This window comes from Quercus robur, chromosome 7 (genome assembly GCF_932294415.1).
Source record: "Quercus robur chromosome 7, dhQueRobu3.1, whole genome shotgun sequence".
In the NCBI taxonomy this organism is placed as follows: domain Eukaryota; kingdom Viridiplantae; phylum Streptophyta; class Magnoliopsida; order Fagales; family Fagaceae; genus Quercus; species Quercus robur.
Genome location: NC_065540.1, coordinates 1,694,225 through 1,720,123, shown reverse-complemented (window position 1 = coordinate 1,720,123; position 25,899 = coordinate 1,694,225). Strand labels below are relative to the sequence as shown.

At 36.4% G+C, this 25,899-nt stretch overlaps 1 protein-coding gene across 34 annotated transcripts in view; it reads right to left on the bottom strand.

Moving 5' to 3' along the window:
* LOC126691656 (disease resistance protein RPV1-like) overlaps nucleotides 1-24,308 on the bottom strand; it is a 42,448-nt gene extending 18,140 nt beyond the window's left edge. Inside the window, exons 1-16 of one of the 34 annotated variants that reach the window (XM_050386705.1) lie at nucleotides 24,057-24,307; nucleotides 23,374-23,893; nucleotides 12,852-13,947; nucleotides 11,592-11,870; nucleotides 10,715-11,365; nucleotides 10,151-10,573; nucleotides 9,728-10,009; nucleotides 9,023-9,445; nucleotides 8,459-8,740; nucleotides 8,036-8,176; nucleotides 7,613-7,894; nucleotides 6,767-7,048; nucleotides 6,062-6,202; nucleotides 5,780-5,920; nucleotides 4,763-5,638; nucleotides 3,988-4,673 (exon numbers count right to left, since the gene is read on the bottom strand). In XM_050386705.1, the coding sequence (XP_050242662.1) occupies nucleotides 5,339-5,638; nucleotides 5,780-5,920; nucleotides 6,062-6,202; nucleotides 6,767-7,048; nucleotides 7,613-7,894; nucleotides 8,036-8,176; nucleotides 8,459-8,740; nucleotides 9,023-9,445; nucleotides 9,728-10,009; nucleotides 10,151-10,573; nucleotides 10,715-11,365; nucleotides 11,592-11,870; nucleotides 12,852-13,947; nucleotides 23,374-23,873 (5,223 nt within the window). In that variant the 5' untranslated portion in view covers nucleotides 23,874-23,893; nucleotides 24,057-24,307 and the 3' untranslated portion in view covers nucleotides 3,988-4,673; nucleotides 4,763-5,338. Of the gene's footprint in view, nucleotides 1-3,987; nucleotides 4,674-4,762; nucleotides 5,639-5,779; nucleotides 6,485-6,766; nucleotides 7,049-7,471; nucleotides 8,177-8,317; nucleotides 8,741-9,022; nucleotides 9,446-9,586; nucleotides 10,010-10,150; nucleotides 10,574-10,714; nucleotides 11,366-11,591; nucleotides 11,871-12,851; nucleotides 13,948-23,373; nucleotides 23,894-24,056 lie in introns of all 34 variants that reach the window. The other 33 variants (XM_050386706.1, XM_050386710.1, XM_050386712.1 and 30 more) reach the window with 33 other exon arrangements.
* Between the last annotated feature and the right edge of the window lie 1,591 nt (nucleotides 24,309-25,899).

The following is a 25,899-nucleotide window of genomic DNA, read 5'->3' as shown; positions in this document are numbered from 1 at the left end:
ACCTCCACAGCGTTATTCACCCACTCTAAATTATCTCCTGTTGACTGATGGTGGTGAGCCAGAGTGTTATGATGAAGCCTTGCAAGATGAGAATTCAAGCAAGTGGGAGTTAGCCATGAAGGATGAGATGGATTCCTTGTTGGGGAATCAGACATGGGAACTGACTGAATTGCCAGTAGGAAAGAAGGCTTTGCACAACAAGTGGGTATACAGAATAAAGAATGAGCATGATGGTAGCAAACGTTACAAGGCCAGATTAGTTGTTAAAGGGTTTCAGCAGAAGGAAGGCATTGACTACACAGAGATATTTTCTCCAGTTGTGAAGATGTCAACAATCAGACTAGTACTGGGAATGGTGGCTGCAGAAAACTTACATCTTGAGCAGTTAGATGTGAAGACAGCATTCCTTCATGGTGACTTGGAGGAAGACCTTTACATGATTCAGCCAGAAGGGTTCATTGCTCAAGGACAAGAGAATTTAGTTTGCAAACTAAGAAAGAGCTTGTATGGCCTAAAACAAGCTCCTAGACAGTGGTACAAGAAATTTGACAGTTTTATGCACAGAATTGGGTTCAAGAGATGTGAAGCTGATCACTGTTGCTATGTTAAGTTTTTTGACAATTCTTACATCATATTACTGTTGTATGTGGATGATATGCTTATTGCAGGGTCTAGCATTGAGGAGATTAATAATCTGAAGAAGCAATTGTCCAAACAGTTTGCAATGAAGGATTTGGGAGCTGCAAAGCAAATCCTTGGTATGAGAATCATTAGAGACAAGGCTAATGGTACATTGAAGCTTTCACAGTCAGAGTATGTGAAGAAAGTTCTCAGCAGGTTCAACATGAATGAAGCTAAACCAGTGAGCACACCCTTGGGTAGTCATTTCAAACTAAGCAAAGAACAGTCACCGAAGACAGAAGTAGAAAGGGACCATATGAGCAAGGTGCCCTATGCCTCAGCTATTGGCAGCTTGATGTATGCTATGGTGTGTACAAGGCTAGACATTGCACATGCAGTGGGAGTTGTGAGCAGATTCATGAGTAGGCCTGGAAAGCAGCATTGGGAGGCAGTCAAGTGGATTCTGAGATATCTGAAGGGTTCATCAGATACATGTCTTTGTTTCACAGGTGCAAGTTTGAAACTGCAGGGTTATGTAGATGCTGATTTTGCTGGTGATATTGATAGTAGAAAGAGTACTACTGGGTTTGTTTTTACTCTAGGTGGTACAGCTATATCATGGGCTTCAAATCTACAGAAGATTGTTACTCTGTCTAGTACAGAAGCTGAGTATGTTGCAGCAACTGAAGCTGGAAAGGAGATGATTTGGCTACATGGTTTCTTAGATGAATTGGGTAAGAAGCAGGAGATGGGCATTCTACACAGTGACAGTCAGAGTGCAATCTTTCTTGCCAAGAATTCGGCTTTTCATTCAAAGTCGAAGCACATACAGACAAAATACCACTTTATCCGTTACCTTGTTGAAGATAAGCTGGTAATGCTTGAGAAGATTTGTGGATCTAAGAACCCGGCCGACATGTTGACTAAGGGTGTCACTATTGAGAAGTTGAAGCTGTGCGCAGCTTCAATTGGTCTTCTAGCTTGAGGACAAGAGGATGAGTTGCAGGGATGAGGGGCTGTGTTATGGAGGATTGTGGCTAATGTTTGCAGCTTGTGAGCCCTTAAGGGCTAAGGTGGAGCTGATGGAGGAGTTTGCTCGTGTAGCTTGATCAATTCAAGCCAAGGTGGAGATTTGTTGAAATGGGCTGTATGTGTGACTTGAATTGTCAAGCCCAAGTCCACATAAGTTGATAGAATCCTAGTTGAAAAGGGAATCCCACTCCAGCCGACTTTTGACATATATATATATATATATATATATATTAGGTTTCGAAAAATAAAGATGCAGCCGTGAGAACATAGAGAGAAATCCTAATTAACCTAGTGAGCAGCCGCATGAGAGAAAATAGAGAAAAGAGAGGCAGCCAGTTTCTATTCTTATTTTTTCTGTGAGAGAGTGCTAGGGTGTAATTGGGATTTGGGTTTCTTGAGAGTGTTCTTGTGCACTATTGTAGTCTCCCTGATAATAGTGAAATCCCTGCAACTCCGTGGACGTAGGCAAATTGCCGAACCACGTAAATATTGTCTTGTGCGTGTGATTATTTTCTTTGACGTGTGTTTTCTCTATTTATTTTGTTCCTCATAGGTTGGGAATTTTGGTTAAATTCCCTACAGATTGCTTTGCTTGAGGAAGACGCTTGTGCTGATAAGGACTGGACCTGGGGTCTTGCTTGAATTTGTGTGCAAGTGGGACACCCACCTGCCGCTGGAACTGCGGATATGTGAGTAGGCGAATGCAAGAAAAACCACTTTAGGCCTCTCTCTTAGGTCTGTGACTCTCTGGGTTGTTCCGACTTCCGATACTTGAATCTGATGCTATGTATGGGATCAGCCGAATTAGCCCTCAACAGCCTCCAAGTACACAACCATCTATCAACTACATTTCTTCAAGTCTCAGTGCCATGAAATTTACTAAAATCAATAGATGGGTGGATCTCAACCAAACTATCACAACAGGAAAAGTCTCCGAACACCAGAAACTTGGAATAATGTATTTGATTTATAACTCGATTTCTACACAAACTAGTCTTTTTGTATAAGAATAACAAAATTCAACTCCAGAAGACAGCAAACAAATAACTTCATTGTTATAATTAAACAAATATATAAAGAAAATTTACTTGTATGCGTAAATAAATTTGTAAACAAGGACAAAGATGGTGTACACAGTCCATCATTTAAGACAATTAGCAAGATACTTATCATATGACAACTGCCTCAAATCTTGATTTTCATTAACCATATTAACTTTTTAAAATATGTCATTGAATCTTCTTGTTTTCAGTCTCTCTCTCTTGAGATCCAACAAAAAAAGAGTCAAAATAGTCTTTTCCAATTTCCCCTACTCCAGTCTTTTCCAAACTGCAAAAGCAAAAGGAATTATCATGCAAGCCTTATAAAAATCACGAATCAAGAACAAAAAATACATAAAAATAAAAACTCATTCAGACATTTTCACAAACAATATATATGCACTCATTGATGAACTTGAATCTTCAATTAAGAACTAAAATTCCAAACAATAAAAATAACATTCTCAAATTCCTTAGCTACTTCATCAACTATAAAACCCAATGGCAATATCATCAATATTAATCCAACTAAAAAATTGCACATGGATGAATTTATTTATTTAAAAAAAAAAAAAAACCTTCAATGTTGAAACAAATCAGAGAGTGGGTAAGAGAGATTGCAAAAATATTAATCTGCCCCAAAAAATCTCTTTATGGATGACTATCAATGAATAATTTCCTCAAATCTAAACTGTAAGAGTTAACCAAAAAAATCATTAGTGCAAACTGCAAAATATCAATGGCAGTAAAAGCAAGAAAAAAAAAAACTAAATTAGAATTCTTCAAGATGCAGAAACTTCCACTCCCCTTGTCTCTCTCCCTCAAATTTTTACAGAAAAAAAAATTTTAACAAATGATACCGATCTCATAGCGTGAATACACACAATTTACTTAAAAACCAATCTCAGTTTACTCAAAAACCAACAAAATTTACTCAAAGCGTGAATAGCAAATACACACAATCAGAGAACTAGGTTTTCAGTTTTCACATAGATAAAAGAAGGAACACTGATCAACCATAAATAGGATGCAAAAATAGGTTTGAACCATCTACATTAGCAAAATTTCTTATTAGAAGTGTAATAAGTGAAGCTTGAGAATTTATTTCCTTTCTGAATCATATTCTTAACTTGCCTAAGGTTTTATACTAAGCTTCTTGAAAGTGATGAAGGAAAACTAAAAAGACAACTGGACTATACTTGTTAAGTGACCAAACCAACTGTACGGCAAGAAAGAAAAGAAAATAAATTAGGATTAGACTTATAACAGGAAGTATGTTGGAGTTGGTCATTACCATTGGATGAAGAGGGAAATATTTCATTTTTTTCACATTAAATAAATGCTTAGTCATCATCAAACTCGTCATCACACTCATCACGGCTTCTCTTTGAATTGACATATCCATGATGGACACCATCCCAACCTTCATAAGTAATGACACGGCTACTACTGCAGCATTGTGCATTTGCTTGGTTTAACTCTTCCATCAGTTCCATGTCTTGCTCGTATACCAAACTGACCCCACATCGCTTCACAGGATTTGTTGGAAGAATGAAATAGTTTGAATTCGAATAATGTCCAAATACAACCTCAATCTGACTGCATTCACCATTCCCAACAGTACTAAGCCAATTATCACGAGACAAATACAATAACCAAACGTGGTCCCCGCTACATACCCCAATATAGAATTCTTTAAAGAAATAGTGACTGAGGCTTATCACCAATGGCTTTCACAAATGCTCTAAAACCACAAGTGAAATATGCCTCTTTATTGAAAAGAGCACATAGAATGAATCCCATCCACCTACTATTACACCAATTTGGAGACAACGCTACGCTTATTGAGTCCCCCCAACTTTGATGAGTTAACCACTGCGGAACTAAACAACCGGGAATAAAGATCTGAAATTCAGTATTAGATCCATCCTCTTTTCTTTTGGTAGCAGTTTCATATCCAGTTTTTTCACAAAAGAGTCCCTGTACCCAAAAAAAAAAAAAAAAAAAAAAAAGACATTCCATTTAACAAGTGAAGAGAAAGAGTCAAAGAGAGAGAAAAAAGAGATTACCTGGAGGTAACGCTTCAATATTGAAAATGCCACTCCACCACTGCTCTCATCATACCCACGAAAAAATGGGGAAGAATTAGGTCGTGACAAACTGCTTTGTCTAAGCAGTCCTGGTGATGGTTCTAGCGAACAACAGCCTTCCATATTTATATATCTCACGGTTGATGGAAGCTCTGGCACTGATCGAAGCTTCTCGCAGCCGCGCAAATTAAGAGATTCGCAGTGAGACAGATTTAAACTTTTAAGCTCGCTGAGTTGTCCAAACGATGGGTGTAACCCAACCAAATTAGTACACCATACCAGGCCTAGTACCTCAAGACTCGTAGCCTCCGAAAAGCTGGGAAGCTTAGTAAGAGATTCGCAGTGAGACAGATCTAAACTTTTAAGGTTGCTGAGTTGTCCAAACGATGGCTGTAACCCAACCAAATTAGTGCACCATACCAGTCCTAGTAACTCAAGACTCGTAGCCTCTGAAAAGCTGGGAAGATTAGTAAGAGATGTGTAGGAAAACAGATTTAAACTTTAAAGCTCGCTGAGTTGTCCAATAGATGGGTGTAACCCAAACAAATTAGTGCATCATCTCAGGCCTAGTACCTCAAGACTCGTAGCCTCTGAAAAGTTGGGAAGATTAGTAAGAGATGTGCAATCAGACAGATTTAAACTTTTAAGCTTGCTGAGTTGTCCAAACAATGGGTGTAACCCAACCAAATTAGTGCACCCTTCCAGGCCTAGTACCTCAAGACTCGTAGCCTCTGAAAAGCTGGGAAGATTAGTAAGAGATGTGCAGCGAGACAGATGTAAACTTTTAAGCTTGCTGAGTTGTCCAATAGATGGGTGTAACCCAACCAAATTAGTGCACCCTTCCAGGCCTAGTACCTCAAGACTCGTAGCCTCTTAAAAGCTGGGAAGATTCGTAAGAGATGTGCAACCAGACAGATGTGAACTTTTAAGCTTGCTGAGTTATCCGAACAATGGGTGTAACCCAACCAAATTAGTGCACCCTTCCAAGCCTAGTACCTCAAGACTCGTAGCCTCTGAAAAGCTGGGAAGATTAGTAAGAGATGTGCAGCGAGACAGATGTAAACTTTTAAGCTTGCTGAGTTGTCCAATAGATGGGTGTAACCCAACCAAATTAGTGCACCCTTCCAAGCCTAGTACCTCAAGACTCGTAGCCTCTAAAAAGCTGGGAAGATTAGTAAGAGATGTGCAGCGAGACAGATGTAAACTTTTAAGCTTGCTGAGTTGTCCAATAGATGGGTGTAACCCAACCAAATTAGTGCACCCTTCCAGGCCTAGTACCTCAAGACTCGTAGCCTCTGAAAAGCTGGGAAGATTAGTAAGAGATGTGCAGTAAGACAGATGTAAACTTTTAAGCTCGCTGAGTTGTCCAAACGATGGGTGTAACCCAACCAAATTAGTGCACCCTTCCAAGCCTAGTACCTCAAGACTCGTAGCCTCTAAAAAGCTGGGAAGATTAGTAAGAGATGTGCAGCGAGACAGATGTAAACTTTTAAGCTTGCTGAGTTGTCCAATAGATGGGTGTAACCCAACCAAATTAGTGCACCCTTCCAGGAGTAGTACCTCAAGACTCGTAGCCTCGGAAAAGCTGGGAAGATTAGTAAGAGATGTGCAGTAAGACAGATGTAAACTTTTAAGCTTGCTGAGTTGTCCAAACAATGGGTGTAACCCAACCAAATTAGTGCACCATTCCAGGCCTAGTACCTCAAGACTCGTAGCCTCTGAAAAGCTGGGAAGATTAGTAAGAGATGTGCAGCGAGACATATGTAAACTTTTAAGCTTGCTGAGTTGTCCAATTGATGGGTGTAACCCAACCAAATTAGTGCACCCTTCCAGGAGTAGTACCTCAAGACTCGTAGCCTCTGAAAAGCTAGGAAGATTAGTAAGAGATGTGCAGCGAGATAGATGTAAACTTTTAAGCTTGCTGAGTTGTCCAAACAATGGGTGTAACCCAACCAAATTAGTGCACCCTTCCAGGCCTAGTACCTCAAGACTCGTAGCCTCTGAAAAGCTGGGAAGATTAGTAAGAGATGTGCAGCGAGACAGATGTAAACTTTTAAGCTTGCTGAGTTGTCCAATAGATGGGTGTAACCCAACCAAATTAGTGCACCCTTCCAGGCCTAGTACCTCAAGACTCGTAGCCTCTGAAAAGCTGGGAAGATTAGTAAGAGATGTGCAGCGAGACAGATGTAAACTTTTAAGCTTGCTGAGTTGTCCAATAGATGGGTGTAACCCAACCAAATTAGTGCACCCTTCCAGGCCTAGTACCTCAAGACTCGTAGCCTCTGAAAAGCTGGGAAGATTAGTAAGAGATGTACAGCGAGACAGATGTAAACTTTTAAGCTTGCTGAGTTGTCCAATAGATGGGTGTAACCCAACCAAATTAGTGCACCCTTCCAGGCCTAGTACCTCAAGACTCGTAGCCTCTGAAAAGCTGGGAAGATTAGTAAGAGATGTGCAGCGAGACAGATGTAAACTTTTAAGCTTGCTGAGTTGTCCAATAGATGGGTGTAACCCAACCAAATTAGTGCACCCCTCCAGGAGTAGTACCTCAAGACTCGTAGCCTCTGAAAAGCTGGGAAGATTAGTAAGAGATGTGCAGCGAGACAGATGTAAACTTTTAAGCTTGCTGAGTTGTCCAATAGATAGGTGTAACCCAATCAAATTAGTGCACCCTTCCAGGCCTAGTACCTCAAGACTCGTAGCCTCTGAAAAGCTGGGAAGATTAGTAAGAGATGTGCAGTGAGACAGATGTAAACTTTTAAGCTTGCTGAGTTGTCCAATAGATGGGTGTAACCCAACCAAATTAGTGCACCCTTCCAGGCCTAGTACCTCAAGACTCGTAGCCTCTGAAAAGCTGGGAAGATTAGTAAGAGATGTGCAGCGAGACAGATGTAAACTTTTAAGCTTGCTGAGTTGTCCAATAGATGGGTGTAACCCAACCAAATTAGTGCACCCTTCCAGGCCTAGTACCTCAAGACTCGTAGCCTCTGAAAAGCTGGGAAGATTAGTAAGAGATGTGCAGCGAGACAGATGTAAACTTTTAAGCTTGCTGAGTTGTCCAATAGATGGGTGTAACCCAACCAAATTAGTGCACCATTCCAGGCCTAGTACCTCAAGACTCGTAGCCTCTGAAAAGCTGGGAAGATTAGTAAGAGATGTGCAGCGAGACAGATGTAAACTTTTAAGCTTGCTGAGTTGTCCAATAGATGGGTGTAACCCAATCAAATTAGTGCACCCTTCCAGGCCTAGTACCTCAAGACTCGTAGCCTCTGAAAAGCTGGGAAGATTAGTAAGAGATGTGCAGTGAGACAGATGTAAACTTTTAAGCTTGCTGAGTTGTCCAATAGATGGGTGTAACCCAACCAAATTAGTGCACCCTTCCAGGCCTAGTACCTCAAGACTCGTAGCCTCTGAAAAGCTCGGAAGATTAGTAAGAGATGTGCAGTGAGACAGATCTAAACTTTTAAGCTTGCTGAGTTGTCCAATAGATGGGTGTAACCCAACCAAATTAGTGCACCCTTCCAGGCCTAGTACCTCAAGACTCGTAGCCTCTGAAAAGCTGGGAAGATTAGTAAGAGATGTGCAGCGAGACAGATGTAAACTTTTAAGCTTGCTGAGTTGTCCAATAGATGGGTGTAACCCAACCAAATTAGTGCACCCCTCCAGGAGTAGTACCTCAAGACTCGTAGCCTCTGAAAAGCTGGGAAGATTAGTAAGAGATGTGCAGCGAGACAAATGTAAACTTTTAAGCTTGCTGAGTTGTCCAATAGATGGGTGTAACCCAACCAAATTAGTGCACCCTTCCAGGAGTAGTACCTCAAGACTCGTAGCCTCTGAAAAACTAGGAAGATTAGCAAGAGATGTGCAGCAAGACAGATGTAAACTTTTAAGCTTGCTGAGTTGTCCAAACAATGGGTGTAACCCAACCAAATTAGTGCACCATTCCAGGCCTAGTACCTCAAGACTCGTAGCCTCTGAAAAGCTGGGAAGATTAGTAAGAGATGTGCAGCGAGACAGATGTAAACTTTTAAGCTTGCTGAGTTGTCCAATAGATGGGTGTAACCCAATCAAATTAGTGCACCCTTCCAGGCCTAGTACCTCAAGACTCGTAGCCTCTGAAAAGCTGGGAAGATTAGTAAGAGATGTGCAGCGAGACAGATGTAAACTTTTAAGCTTGCTGAGTTGTCCAATAGATGGGTGTAACCCAATCAAATTAGTGCACCCTTCCAGGCCTAGTACCTCAAGACTCGTAGCCTCTGAAAAGCTGGGAAGATTAGTAAGAGATGTGCAGCGAGACAGATGTAAACTTTTAAGCTTGCTGAGTTGTCCAATAGATGGGTGTAACCCAACCAAATTAGTGCACCATTCCAGGCCTAGTACCTCAAGACTCGTAGCCTCTGAAAAGCTGGGAAGATTAGTAAGAGATGTGCAGCGAGACAGATGTAAACTTTTAAGCTTGCTGAGTTGTCCAATAGATGGGTGTAACCCAATCAAATTAGTGCACCCTTCCAGGCCTAGTACCTCAAGACTCGTAGCCTCTGAAAAGCTGGGAAGATTAGTAAGAGATGTGCAGTGAGACAGATGTAAACTTTTAAGCTTGCTGAGTTGTCCAATAGATGGGTGTAACCCAACCAAATTAGTGCACCCTTCCAGGCCTAGTACCTCAAGACTCGTAGCCTCTGAAAAGCTCGGAAGATTAGTAAGAGATGTGCAGTGAGACAGATCTAAACTTTTAAGCTTGCTGAGTTGTCCAATAGATGGGTGTAACCCAACCAAATTAGTGCACCCTTCCAGGCCTAGTACCTCAAGACTCGTAGCCTCTGAAAAGCTGGGAAGATTAGTAAGAGATGTGCAGCGAGACAGATGTAAACTTTTAAGCTTGCTGAGTTGTCCAATAGATGGGTGTAACCCAACCAAATTAGTGCACCCCTCCAGGAGTAGTACCTCAAGACTCGTAGCCTCTGAAAAGCTGGGAAGATTAGTAAGAGATGTGCAGCGAGACAAATGTAAACTTTTAAGCTTGCTGAGTTGTCCAATAGATGGGTGTAACCCAACCAAATTAGTGCACCCTTCCAGGAGTAGTACCTCAAGACTCGTAGCCTCTGAAAAACTAGGAAGATTAGCAAGAGATGTGCAGCAAGACAGATGTAAACTTTTAAGCTTGCTGAGTTGTCCAAACAATGGGTGTAACCCAACCAAATTAGTGCACCATTCCAGGCCTAGTACCTCAAGACTCGTAGCCTCTGAAAAGCTGGGAAGATTAGTAAGAAATGTGCAGTGAGACAGATGTAAACTTTTAAGCTTGCTGAGTTGTCCAATAGATGGGTGTAACCCAACCAAATTAGTGCACCCTTCCAGGCCTAGTACCTCAAGACTCGTAGCCTCTGAAAAGCTGGGAAGATTAGTAAGAGATGTGCAGCGAGACAGATGTAAACTTTTAAGCTTGCTGAGTTGTCCAATAGATGGGTGTAACCCAACCAAATTAGTGCACCCTTCCAGGCCTAGTACCTCAAGACTCGTAGCCTCTGAAAAGCTGGGAAGATTAGTAAGAGATGTGCAGCGAGACAGATGTAAACTTTTAAGCTTGCTGAGTTGTCCAATAGATGGGTGTAACCCAACCAAATTAGTGCACCATTCCAGGCCTAGTACCTCAAGACTCGTAGCCTCTGAAAAGCTGGGAAGATTAGTAAGAGATGTGCAGCGAGACAGATGTAAACTTTTAAGCTTGCTGAGTTGTCCAATAGATGGGTGTAACCCAATCAAATTAGTGCACCCTTCCAGGCCTAGTACCTCAAGACTCGTAGCCTCTGAAAAGCTGGGAAGATTAATAAGAGATGTGCAGCGAGACAGATGTAAACTTGTAAGCTTGCTGAGTTGTCCAATAGATGGGTGTAACCCAACCAAATTAGTGCGCCCCTCCAACCCTAGTACCTCAAGACTCGTAGCCTCTGAAAAGCTGGGAAGATTAGTAAGAGATGTGCAGTGAGACAGATGTAAACTTTTAAGCTTGCTGAGTTGTCCAATAGATGGGTGTAACCCAACCAAATTAGTGCACCCTTCCAGGCCTAGTACCTCAAGACTCGTAGCCTTTGAAAAGCTCGGAAGATTAGTAAGAGATGTGCAGTGAGACAGATCTAAACTTTTAAGCTTGCTGAGTTGTCCAAACGATGGGTGTAACCCAACCAAATTAGTGCACCATTCCAGGCCTAGTACCTCAAGACTCGTAGCCTCTGAAAAGCTGGGAAGATTAGTAAGAGATGTGCAGCGAGACAGATCTAAACTTTTAAGCTTGCTGAGTTGTCCAAACGATGGGTGTAACCCAACCAAATTAGTGCAACATTCCAGGCCTAGTACCTCAAGACTCGTAGCCTCTGAAAAGCTGGGAAGATTAGTAAGAGATTCGCAGTAAGACAGATGTAAACTTTTAAGCTTGCTGAGTTGTCCAATAGATGGGTGTAACCCACCCAAATTAGTGCAACAACCAAGGTGTAGTACCTCAAGTCTCGGAACCCTTGAAAAGTCAGGTGTCCAAATTAGGTTCTCCGATGAGGAAAGATTGATGGACTTTAAGTTTCCTAAACACTGTAAAAAAGAAGGAAAAAAAAACCATTAAACATAGAATTTAGTTTAATAAGTAAAGAATTCTTTGAAATTGAAACAACCTGTTTCTCAAAAAAAAAGAAAAAATGAAACAACCTTATTAATGAAAGGAGAAAGCTCAAATACACTGGCACTATATTGTAGCTACGCTTCAAAAAGAAAAGAGAAGTAATGAATAATAGAAAGGCAGTTAAAAGAACCAAATTACCTTTGCTCCTTCCCAAAGATATTCACATTTGCTATACTGCAAGTCAAGTTCAACAAGTTCCTTTGGTTCGAAACTAGATGGCAAACATTTTAATGAACAACATTTCCATGAAAGATGTCTTAGGCCATTAGGAACACGATTGAGAGCATTTGGGATGTGCAACTCATCAATTATTAGCAATCTAAGATTAGTCATCTTTGAAAAAACTTCAGGAAATTCTTCAAAGTTGAAACCTGCATTCCTTTTCTTGATGACTATGGCTTGAATTGCATTTGTTTCCTATGATTTCAAAAGCAAACACTTGAGATTTTACACAAGCAAATGATAAAAATTAAAAACATTAGAATTACTACAGTAAAGCCTTCAAATGATAAAAATGTGTAAAACATTTACAAAACTACAATAACCGTGTAAATATAGAGGTTACTATAGTTTTATTTTATTTTATAATTATTTCTCATCTCTCTCTCTCTCGGTTTCTTCCCAACCCAGACCGTCCAACCACCACCGCAACCTAGCACCATATCCCATTACAAAATTTGATCAAACCTAATGGCAACCCAAACCCAGAATCAAATCCAATCGGTAGCACAAAAAAGCATACAACAGAGATCCAAGATGTGGACAAACTCATAATCTCACCATCGGTGTTTTGGGGGGGGGGGGGGGGTTTGAAATTATTGAATATGGTCGCCAATCAAATCAGGAAGGATTTGTTTGTTTGGATCATTGCAGAACTAGTTGTGGATGGATTTTGAGTTAATTTGTCGAGGTGGGGTAGGCAGTGGTGATGTGAGAGTGATTTCCGTGTGGACTGTGTATGTGTGCGTGTAATGGATTTGGAAAGGAAGACCGCGTGTGAGAGAGATAGTGGTTTGTGTTTGAGGAGAAGGGAAGTATGATTTGGGAGAATTAATAAATAAACAAAAATTGATAAAGAAATAGTATTTAATGAAATGCAGTGTAAATATATAATTTAATGTGGTGTTTTTTGAAAAATAGTTGTGTAAAATAGAACAAATAAGTTTTTAAGCTAAAATAGACTGTAAATTTTACATAGGCTTATGTGAATGCTCTAAGAAATCGCCATAGACAATATATTAGAATGTTAAATAAACATATTCTATATTTTGTTACTTAGGTAACCACTTACCTATTGAAGTTTTTTTTTTTTTTTTTTTAAGAACTAATTTATTGAACACAATTGTGTTACCATACTTACTCAATCTTATTTGCTAAGATAAAATTATAGCTTCTTACCATATTGTTCTCCAATACACGACACAAGTCCTCAAAAAGCCACAACCTACTTTGCCTTCCAAGCTCTCCACATGATCGAACAATGTTTTTACCCATTTCTTGTAGTAGATCATGCATCCCCAATTCTTCATTGCCTCCTATGACAGTTAGGAGAGATTTGTCCTGAAGAACACTTATACCAATTCTTGCCTTAAAACCACAGTTCTTTAGTATACGTATTACCTCAAATTTGGGCCACCCCGTAAAGAAACACGCAATATCTAAGAATACCTCCTTCCACATATCCTCTAGCCCATCAAAACTTATTTTAAGTATATCAAATATTTTTTTTGGAGGATTTTCTTTAAAATAGTCCAATGCACTTTGCCAGTCATCTCTTGGTCTTCCAACTAAAAAGGAACCCAAAGTAACAAGAGCTAACGGAAGGCCACCGGCATATTTTACAAATTCCTGAGATAGTTGCGTATAACCTTCTTTGGGTTGCTCATTTTTGAAGGCTTTCAAACAAAAAAATTTTAAAGCATCATCATTATTTAGTCCTTTAGGCCTATAAATTTTAAGAACTTCATGTGCAACTAACACATGTTCATCTCTAGTTGTTATAATGATCCAACTCCCCGGTCGAAACCAGCCTTTCTTTCCGGCCAATTTTTCTAATTGGTGCTCATCATTAACATCATCTAGGACAAGTAGAACTTTTTTATCACGTAACCTTTTTTTGATTATGTAAACTCCTTCACAATCATCCGATATATTTGTATTTATTTCGCCCGAAATATCTTTAAGAAGTTGTTTTTGTAATTGAAGCAAACAATCTCTTTCCGACTTTTCCCTAACATTAGCAATAAAACTAGAAGCATCAAATTTATTAGAATGCATATCATAAACAGCTTTAGCAAGAGTTGTCTTTCCGATTCCCCCCATACCACAAATCCCTATCATGCAAACATTATTCTCAAAATCTAAATACGAACAGTTCAACAATTCTGCCACCATAGATTCTACTCCTACGAGGTTTTCGTGAATGATTAAGAATTTTGAATTCAATTTCTTATCAATGTCTTCAACAATTTTTGGGATAAATTCTGACTCATGCCTGCAAAGAAGATAAAAAAAAATCTTTATGTGATGGCCCAAACCATATATAAAATATTCTTTTTTTACATGTGCTGGATGAATTCTAACCCATGCCAATAAACGAGATTGAAAATAATTACATGATAGTCCAAACCAATTAAAAAAACCCCAATTAGGAAGAAAAATATTAGCCTACTCGCTCAAACACATTTGAATTCATTTGCTCAAGTAATGTGGATAAAACTATCCATATAGGAACACAAGAGAGTTACATTGACTAAATAACAAGCATGTAACTACCCTTAGCAGAAGTGGAAGTATAGAATAAAGAACACATGTGAGTTACGTGGTTCAATCTAGCAGAATACATCCACAAAAGAAACTCTTAAGAGTTACATATTTTATATATGAGTGAAGTGCAAATCTTGTATCGCAATGAATCCAATCATGGGTGGAGCCATAAATTTTTATTTGTGAGGGAGGGGGATAAGACTAAACTATCATATTAATTTACCATTCAAGAAGAACTCAAGGTACTACACATGCACACACACATACACACACACATGCACATGCGCGAAAGTTACACATCAACAAAATTATCTTATATGAGAATTTTACATCCTTCTAAACTTTGCTTGAGTATACATGAGTTTTTTAATTTGCCATAGATATATTTAACAAATTCTCAAAAAAAAAAAACAAACATTTAGCATCTTCCACTAAAATTATAATCAACAGTAGTATTCATAATTAAAATCCATCCATTATCATCTCCATTGTGAAATTTTGAGCAATTTCTTTTTCAATGTAAGCTATCAATTAAACATTATTAAGGTCACTTTTTGCTCAAAATTTCTCAACCCCAAACCTGAATGAAAAAAAATCTCCTCCCTTGAGGTTTGCAAAAATTAACACCCCCCTTTTATTTATATTAGTAACGAAATATTCTAAATTTCTATAAGAATCTCTTTACAAAATTTTAACCATGGTCAATAAAAAAATAACTGATAAATTTATAATACAAATACAAAGTTTATCAAGCACCAAAGCATTTGCAACGGTAAATCTCTCCATAACCCGACCCGTTAAAATAATAATAATAAAAAATTCATACTTTTTAACATTTTAAAATACACTTCAATTAAAAATTTAATACAATGAATTTTAATTTTTAAATGGAGGCTAATTCTTGAAACTTGCCCTTAAAAAAAGGATAATTTAGTACATAACATTTTTAATATTAATTTAACAAAGTTTGGTCAATTGGATGTCAAGGTGGGAAAGTGTTTTTTTCCCTTCAAGTTTGGGGCGGAGTGTAATTTCCCCAAACCACGAGGGAGGGGGTGGGGGTGTTATTATCCCAATATTAAATATAAGTATATAACAAGAAATTAAATATAACAAAATCACTATAAGCAACCATAAAATATTAAAGAAATTACACTTTTCCACCCTAATTTATACCCCATCTTACACTTTCTCCCTTGAACTACAAGACTGCATGATCGCCCCCTTAAACTAAAACTTGTGTAACACTTTACCCCCTCCTGTCACTTTTCCAGTTAAATTAGATAGAAAACGTAGTTACATGCAACTCATGTAACACTGGTTGACATGGAACCCACTAATGCCATCTAAAATTATGAAAATGCCTGTCACTATTAGTAACTTAAAAATGGGAAAGAAAAAAAAAAACACATAATAGCCAAGCACGCAGATTGGATCTCTCACCTAACCAAATTGAATAAAGAGAATGCTAATATCTCTCCAAAATGAAACCATAAGAGAAAGTGATAAAACCAAAAAAAGATTGGATCATTCTCCAAAATCCCTCTCATTGAACCTAAATTCTCTCTCACCGAATCTAGATTGAATCTCTCTATCTCTTGCTCTATGTATAGACTACAAACATAATAGCCAAGCACATAGAAACCACACACCCAATAACCTTGACATAGACTCAAACATGATTACCCAACCACAATTCGCCAGTAACGAAGAGAGAATCTAGTTATACTATAACCCTAATTCGAACCCATCAACAACAAAGGGAAGAAGCTATCCATACAAACTCACAAGAAAGACATGATCAAAAGCAGTTGTTCTCCCACCATTGTGACCATCACCGCAACATGTGCTAGGGTTAGGGTTTGGGTTTTAGCACCTCCTTCAATTTGCAATTATTGAGTGGTTTTGTAGATCTACTATTTGTGTGTGAGCGAATCAACCTAGAATATTAGAGATTCAAGTTTAGGGTTTTTAGATCTAGTTGCCTACAAAGCAGATGATTGAAATAAAGAGTTGAATCGAGTGTGGGTTTGGTGAATTGGGATTAGGTGTGTGTTTGGGTTTGATTCGATGTTGTAATCTTGGGTTTGTTGTTTGATCTCTCTGTGACACAGTTCATTTTTTGGGTTTGTTGTTCATTTGGATTTGTTGTTCAGCTTAGTGAGTGTAATACCCCCATATACTTTTATTTGAGGTTATTATTAAATTTTATTTTAAATATAATGGGCCATAGGTATTCTCGTAAATGCAGCCCGCTACCCCATAGGTTTTATCAAAGAGGCTAAGAGGTGTTTTTCCTTGGAGTTTAGAGCACATACAATTGAAAAGACAATCAAATTGTTCAAGGTATGATTTCTCACTGTTAAAAACAGAGAATTAAGGAGTTTGAATTTTATCATGGAAAACTTTGGTGATGTGTAGATTGTTGAATTGGTAGTTTCTTAGATTACGATTTACAATATTTCAATAATTCTTGAACCCTAGGTTGCCACTATTCAGATTCTAGAACAAAAGCCAAAATTATTAAATCCATGAATAAGGCTTGCATCGTTTTCGTAGGACCATAAGAGCTTTAGGGCTGTTGATCTATACCATAATGTCAATTCTGAATTGCTAGACAATTTGCACCCGACCCTACACATGTTTCACTAGCTAGCTCTCATTTTGTCAAAGTCCTATTTTCTATTATTGATAGCTTTGATAGTCTATGCCTAGGTGTTGACTATTCCCAAACACAATGAACCATTTAGGTTCAACACATCTACAATTTTTTTAAAAGGATAATGACAGATTTAAGATTTCATACCAAAATTCTTATACTAAATCCGTAGGGTCAATGAATGTTAAATTCATGAACAGAATCATATTGGTATTGGCCCACCGTTTGCATTGGGGTTATATATTAAATCCTAAAATGTTGGCTACTGCATATCTCATGGTTAAATGAATTTCGATTAATGCAAGGATGTATTATTGATTAGAATACCATTGGTTAGAGAAACGTTAATTTAGTGTTGAAAGTGTTATTAGTTCAGCAAAGTATAATCCTAGCGAGTCCATTTGCATAGTTCTATAAGCTTTATATTTTGTAAAGGATATTAAGTATATTTCCATGATTGATTATAGGTCCTATATAAGAGTATTTTGAGACTATTTGGAGGGTGTTTTAGCTAGACTTCCAGAGCGACTCAAGTGCTGTAAGTAATTATGCATAATATGCACAAATTTTGTCCATTAGGTTTTTAGAAGTTAAAAGTTTTCAAAAGTTTTGTATTTCAAACTTATATTTTCTAAAGTTTATCAAAAGTATTTTTGCATCATTGAAAGAGAAATTTCGACTATTAAATAATGTTTTAAAGAGAGACTTTGAATTTTAAATAACGTTTTGAACGTCCAAATCTTAATTAGAAGATGATTTCTAAACTTAACTATTTTCAGAAAATAATTGAGTTTCAAAGTAAGTTTTCTAAAATGGTTCTTGTTCTTTAAGTTTGTTTAAAACCAAGTGATTTCAAGGTCATATTCTTATTTTCCAAATGGTATTTAAGAAGTTTCTTTTAGCAAATTAGGTTTTCAAACTTACCCAAGAATTGTAAAATATTTATATAATTCCTCGATTCCTATTTGTTCCCCAAGGGAGTCAAGCATCCTTTAATTTTGTTTCAATTCAATATTGTGATATTTGATGTCTCTAGATGTGGAATAATTGTTAATACTAAGAAAATTATTCTATTTTGTATATATTTTGTTTTGTGATATGTGACTCAAGATGAGTGTTTTTAGAATTGATCAGATATATGTGTAAATCCGTTCATAGGATTGTATGTGAGAGTATGTGTTGATCCCTCACCAACAGGGGTTAGATGTCAGTATCCACTCATACGATTGTATGTGAGAATATGTGATGTGTATATGTGACATTGTGCTCTGATCAATAATCTGTATGTGTTTTCAAATGACTTTAAGATTTGATTTTATATATGTATTAAGTGGTTCTTTGTATGTTTGGAAAACTAAATTTGATATTTTGAGTGAAATTGTGAAATCAAACTCGTACTTTGCTCGACTCTATTCCGTTGTGTATTCTGTATAATTACTTACTAAATGTGTGGCTCACCCCATCAATTACTGTTTTCAGATTAAAGTGTAGTTGGAAATATAGAACCTTTGGATCACTTTATAAGGTGCAAGGTAGAGTGTGGAAGTTGTAGGAGACTTCAGTATTACTTGAAGATTTATAGAATTTTAGTTACCTTTATTTTGTAATTCATGTTTTATATAGTGGAGATTATTTCCAATTTGTAGAGTTTAGATTTTTGAAAGAGGTTTTTTTTTAAGAGTATTGTTCTTTGGAGTTTTAATTTATTTTGGATTAATTATGTTTATTGAGTTATATAGTTCAGCAACTTAGTCTTGCATCTAAATTCATGTTCCATGGATTGGGGTCATGACAAGTATGTTGCTTAATCTATGTGTGGTATATTTCATTCTCTAGGTTTGTTATTCATTTGGATTCATTGTTTATCGTAGTTGATTTGTTGTTTGATCTCCTATGGCATAGTTCATTTTCTAGGTTTGTTGTTCATCTTGTTCATTTTCTTCTCTCGAACCAAATAAAATTAAGGGAAATTGAGCATTTGCTTTGGGTATGAGGGGGGCGTTGTGGACATTGGGTTAGTGGGTTCCATGTCAACAAGTAATCACATTCAACTCACGTTACTATGTTTTCCATCCAACTTAACTGAGAAATTGAAGTGAGGGGGAAAAGTGCTGCATAGGTTTTAGTTTAGGAGGCTGATAGTGAATTTTTGTAGTTCCAGAGTTAAATGTAAAATAAAGTATAGTTTATGACTTTATGGTAAAAACATATAATTTTCCCTAAAATCATTTAAACTCAACCAAACTAGATATCTATGGCCCAAAGAAAAAAAATAAAGATCACTTTTGTATCTAAAGTATTAATCAACTAAAAAAAGTACCCCCCATGTACACAGTTACACAATGGGAACACAAAAAATGTTTTCATACATCAACTTCAAGATTTTCTCTTCAAATATCAAAGCCAAAGCCAAAGCCAATATTTCATTTCTGACATGTGTATGAGGTTTTTTTTGATAAGTTAGTGCTACCAATTGATTTAACAGATTAAAGGAAACAGAAGAAATAAAATCATAAACTATGAGATAAATAAAAAGAAATTAAACTAAAATATAATTGAAAAGGATAAGAAGAATTTTGCACCTCTCATGATTTTAATATCACTTTTGCCTACCTCCAAAGAAGAAACCTTTTAATAAGGAAGAGGGAGGAATTGAGTGAGAATGTGATCATTTGGATGAAAGTGAGATGCTTTTGCGTTTGGGGAATTGGGTAGTTGGTTTCGGTAAGAATTTTGAGATGTGAGAATAAAAAGGTGGCTTCTAAAAAACAAGCCAATACAAAAAGTTGAGGATAAACTAAGGTTTGTTATTTTAGGTATAGTACAATAGGTTCCTAAATTAAATTAAACACCATGTTGCATTCACCGATAAAATACAATGGTATTATGTGCCCGTTTGGTTCAGCGTTTGAAACCCAAAACGCGCGTTTTCAAAAAAGCCAACCCAAAAATAGTGTTTGGTAAGTAATAAACGCAACTTTTTGGAAAAAGTTGCGTTTTAGATTTGTGAAGAAATGCGCGTTTGAGTTTATGGAGCTCTGGAGGTCCATAAACAAAAAGCTCATGCGCGTTTTCAAATTGATCCGTTGGGCTCTTCCAAAAATAACCAAATTACCCTTGATAAATCATCAGCTCTCATCTCATCTCTCTGCTCTCCCAACAAATTTCCATATCCAAACACAAAAAAATCTATAACAAATTCCCAAATCCAAACACAAAAAAATCTATAACAAATTCCCAAATCAGTTAAGGAAAAAAAAAATCAATCCCTTGCAAATTAGGATTCCTCAAAATGCAAAAAAAAAAAAAAAAATCAGAATATAGCATAGAGAATTACAGGACAAAATCGAAGTCGAAGCGTCAAAAACACCGAGCTCTGGGTTCGATCAAATCGGCGAACACCACCCAATCAAACCCGGATGACTCTGACTCCGACCCCATTTTCGATCTCCAAGCCCTTCCCTCTCAGCCACGAAGAAGGAGAATGTTTTGGTGTTTGGAGAAATGGCAGGGAAGGAATAAAGAAAGGAGGAAAGAAGGATTAAAAAAGGAAGAAAGAAAAAAAAAAAAAAGAGACGAAGAAGATGTTCTGGTGTTTTGGAGAAATGGCAAGGAAGGAATAAAGAAAGGAGGAAAGAAGGATTGAAAAAAAAAAAGAAAAAAAAAAAAAGAAAAGAAAGAGAAAGAATCATGCAGACAAAGAGCTAAGAAGAAGAAAAAAAAAAAAAAAAAAAAAAAAAAGGAAGAAGGAGAGCTCTCTGGGACGTTCTGGAAACTTGGAGAAGTGAAATGGAAAAAGAAAGGAAAGAAGGAAATAAAGGAAAAGAGTGGCCAGAGGGTACGTGTGTGGACTGGAAAAAAAGAGGGAAAAAAAAAAAGAAAAAAAAGAAGAAAATGCGGTAAGTGAGTGGAGGAGAAAAAAAATGAAAAAGAAGGAAATATTATCACAATATTTTCACAATAAATATTAAGTAGTAGGTTATTATTAGCTAACACTTGTAGGAAAAAATAATTTTTTTAGAAAGAGAAAAAAATAATTTTAATAGTACGTTCAAATTAAAATTAGTATCAATTTTTATCACAATATTTTTACAATACTTTCACAATAAATCTTAAGTGGTAGATTATTATTAGCTAATATTGGTAAGAAAAAAATAATTTTTTTAGAAAGAGAAAAATTGATTTAAGTATGATGAAGTAATTGATTTAAGTATGAAACAAACTCACATAAAAAAAAAAAAAAAGTATGAAATAAATTCTCTTATATATACATTGTCCTTTTTGGTCATTTACCCCTCAAAAAGCCACTTTTATAAGTGCTAGCCAAACACTCAGTTTTTTCATTATGCACTTTTTAACAGTTTTTACCAAACACTCAGCTTTTTGAAACTCCACTTTTTCATTATGCACTTTTACAAAACTCCACTTTTTCATTATGCACTTTTTCAAAAAGCTGAACCAAACTCACCCTATATTCAAGAATAATTAAATGCAGTGCAACTATGTTTTTGAAATTTAATTAGAGAGCTTAATGTATTGCACTACACTACACCTAAAGTACATAGCTTAAAAATTGAAGGTAATATGTTTTTTCTTTTTTTTTCTTTCTTTTTTTTTTTTTTTTTTTTTTGTGGGTGGGGGGAGAGGGAGTTTCAATTTAATAGTAAAAGTCAAAATAATAATAAAAGCAAATCAGTATAAAAAGCAGGATTTAGATCTTGAGCAATAGAGCAGGTTAATTGCACCATGCATTTACCACCCATGTAAGATGTAAAAATTTGTAGAATAAAATGGTAAAAAGGTAAATAAGTTAAAAAGAATTTACTCAACCAACATTTACATCTCACATCACATTGCATGCAGGCTGTGTTTGGTTTGATGGAAAATATTTTCCGACCATAAAATATTTTTGGGTGAAAATATTTTTCGGAAAGAGGAAAAAGGAAATGAAATTGAGGGATGAATTTGCCTATAAAATACAAAATCTATGAAGTTGGGTAGAATCCTAATAGTTTGATTTCCATCCAAACCTTAAGGGTATGGATATAAAAATTGAAATTTTATGAACTAAATTTGTGAAATGGCAAAATCACAAAGAGTATTTTGTAATTTACCAAAAAAAAAAAAAATGAAGAAAATAGACTTAAGCACAAGTTTTATTGGTTTATTCAATGACAAATTTTATGTACTTATTCTCTCATTTTTATGTATTTTTCTGAGCATAATTGTATTTGGGATAGCGTATTTAAGCTTTATCTAAGCTGTTGGAAGTGCCTCTACAACCTACTTAGGCAACAAAGTGACACGTGGCAAATAAAGGAGCAGCTTTTATTAAAGGGCAGTCGCAACAAACTTGCAACCTAGCTAGGTCTTGACCAGGCCACAAGCTGCATGTAGACAAAATGTCACGCACTCTAATATGTTTTTTCCAGCTTTCTCAAATATGCCTAATAACACACCTTGTGAATACTGGACTTCAGAAGTCAATGAGAGCTCGGTATATACACTTAGAGAGAGTTTATTCATCATAAGCATTTCATCTTGAGAGAGAGAGAGAGAGAGGGAGCCTTAGCCTAGATTAAAAGGTTCCTTCATCCTCTTCTCCATTTGTCACACGAATGACATATACTTAAGAGAAATTTGAAACTTTCACCTCCATCACCAAACCTTGAGTGTTATGAGCTTGTTGAAGGGCTGGACGCTATTTGGATCTAATATCAAATCCAAATCATATTGGAGGCTTTCCGTTGGCTGCTCAACAATGGTCTCTCTGGTAATTTAGTAAAAAAAAAGGGATTTAGTGAAGCCGGTTGCTAGCTGGAACTTGGAGGGCTGGACACTACAACTATTCAGACTAGTTGAGATTCTGATGATGGTGTCAGGGGAGAGATTTTTCATTGGGGACTGGTTTCCTCTTCGAAAATTTTTCTTGGTGTTTTTCATGTTGTTTGTCATTTCTTATTCCACATCTTTCTTATGCTATGACTTTATTGTATGCATCCAATATGAAAATTAGGCCAATCACGTAAATTTGGTTTTAATGATAGTTTAGGATTAATTGAGTATTAAGCCGTAAAATTGATTATGGGTCTAAATATGTACTAGGGTGTTAGCATCTAGTACTTTCATAGACAATTTCAATAGATTTATAATTCGTAGAAAGTTATGTCCTTATTATATTAAAATTTAAAAAAAAATTATGTCCCTAAATAAAATAATTCTTTTTTAATTATTGCAAAGAAGCGTACCTAAGTCCAAAGATATAAAAAATAAAAAAAAGGTCACATACTATTTCTAATAATATAACAAAAATTTAACAAGTATATGTCGCAATATTTCAATTCATGCATAATATGCTACATATTTTAATAACTATTTATATTATATAATCTCTCAAAAAAAAAAAAAAAAACTATTTATATTATATACTTCATGATATATGAAATGAGACTGGGTGTTTATATATGAGAAATAAATTTGTCATGAAAATTATACCTATCTTTCAAATCCCAACCAGAGAGATCAGCCACTACTCCCAAAGCAGTTCTCCACGTTTTCATTTTGTGTTCATCTAAGGCTCTTTTTTTGTGAGCATTAAATGCTTCTGCAAAAGTTCCTGTCTGCTTCCGTACATCAGATGGATTCACGTGGTAAAAAATTGGCACAACTACCAATCCTGTCTCTTCCACGCATCTAACAATATGCTCTAGTTCATCCAAGAGCCATGTCGAAAATGCATAGTTTTTTGAGAGAATTACTATAGCAAATTTCGATTCCTGTATGGCTTTCACAAGCTCTTCTGAGATAAATCTTCCTCTCTCAAGGTTTTCATCATCCCTAAAGGTAAAAATGCCTTTCCTTGTCAGAGCATTATATAGATGATCCGTAAAGCTTGTACGGGTGTCCTCGCCTCTAAAACTGAGAAAGACATCGTATGTCCTCCGAGGTGTTGAAGAAGAAGACGGTGATGAAGTTGAGGCTCCTTGGGTGCTCATGGAAACCTGTAAATCTTGAGCTATAATATAGATCCACGAAAAAAAAAAGATACGTTCAATTAAAATGAAGAGAAATATATTAAAAGAAAAGAGAAAACAATTTGATGTGGATTTTTCATCTCAAGGGCGAAGTGAAAGGAAAGATATAAAAGTGATGAATATGTGAGAAATTTGAGAACATACCGATCGAAACTCTCCTGAAACAACGCCTGATTTAATTCCTACTAGATAAGTTTCCTGTTTAATAATAAAGGAATGAAAACTGTTCTTTCTCCGCGTGTGTGTCAGAGAGAGAGGGAGGGTGAGATGAGAGGAAGAGGGAGATTATTCACAATTTCGCATCCCCTGTTCTGATTCAAGTCAACGACTCAACAAGCCTTCTTCTTTCTATTAAGTTAGCTAATTTCGCAGTGACCAGGCTATCCAAATCCTAATAAAATAATGCTTCATACTGTGGCATTGTTAAATATTATTAAATATTAAAATATTATTAAATGTCTTTCGATATAAACAATGCATCACAGCTGGTTTGTCTTTTCCCTAGGAAAAATAATGCTTCATACCGTGGCAAAGGACAGAGTCTTCGTGGTGACCAGCTGTGAAATACTGTTTAAATTTCTTGTGATATTTACTACAAAATTTAAATTACAAATGGCAAGTTTTATATGCGAAATTTAAGAATAGTTCTACGTCACAAATTATTTTATAACTAATTTGTTATAAGATTTACAATTTTGACACATTGTAAGTGATTAACCATCACTTATATATTTCCCTTAAAAAAAAAAAATCATCACTTATGTATGGATCCATCATTTTTTTCACCAATTACACTATGTCATACTCATGTCACAATTGTGGCAAGTAGTCATAAAAAATATTATGGCCCTAGACTTTTTCGAAATTTAATTTAGAGTAAGAGGTCCAAAGTTTAATGATCACATTTAGGGGTGTTCACGATGTAGTTATTCGGCAAACTTGCCATCATACCTTATGAACTAGTTACCATTTCATTAGCTCCGGTATTAGTTCTTTGACTTCCCAATTTTTGGGCACTAGTGTGGCTTAGTTCAGTTGGCACAACCAAAAATCCCACAAATTTCCCAAATCTAACCTACAGCCAAAATCCACTAATCAAACCCACAAATCCTAAATCAAACCCATAGATCCAACAAATCAAACCCACATATCAAAAAAATTAAAACCCATATATCAAAATATCAAATCAAAGAGAAAATATGAAGGGTTAAAGAGACTCACCTTTGATTGACCTTAATTTGCTTCAAATTCGCTACAATTTGTCTTAGATATACTTTGATTATTTGGATTTCTAGGTTTCTAGCTTACTGGATTATTGGGTTTGATGTGGGTTTTTGGGTTTGGTATGAGTGTGGGTTTCTGGGTTTGGACTTTGGAGAGAGAGAGAGAGGAGGAGGATGGGTTTTGTGAGATATACATACATATATCCGTGCAGTTCGGTTTGTAGTGAAATACCATATTTAATTCCAACCACTTCACCAAACCAACAACAGAATGAGAGGTAGCCTCTAGTCATCTATTTCAATTCAGTCAATCGGCTTGTTTTCTGGTTTTTGTCAAAATTTGTGTGTTGAGCCTTGATTTTTTCTAAAAAAGATTTTTATCAATTTTTCATAAAAATTAAAATGAAGCATTAATTTTTTTTTAAAAGCATTATTGAAATTTTTTGGCTAATATACTTCTTGATTTTTCTCATGTTTGTCCAAGATGTAATCTTCCTATAATTACTTTGCATGTTATAAGGGATTGTATATGGGCCAAAGATGTTTGGATAGCTCTTCCTGGACAAAGACCCATTAATTTATTTTTGTTACCCCTAGCTTCTTGGTTGAAAGAATATCTTATTCAATAGCATCCAGAAATTCACAATTATAATCCCCCATCTGCCACCCGTAGCCAAATGGTGCACAAAACCCTTCACCTCTCTTCAGAGTTTCTTCTTCTCATCCATCCTAGAGCTTCTAATATTCCCAAATGCATCTTAAAT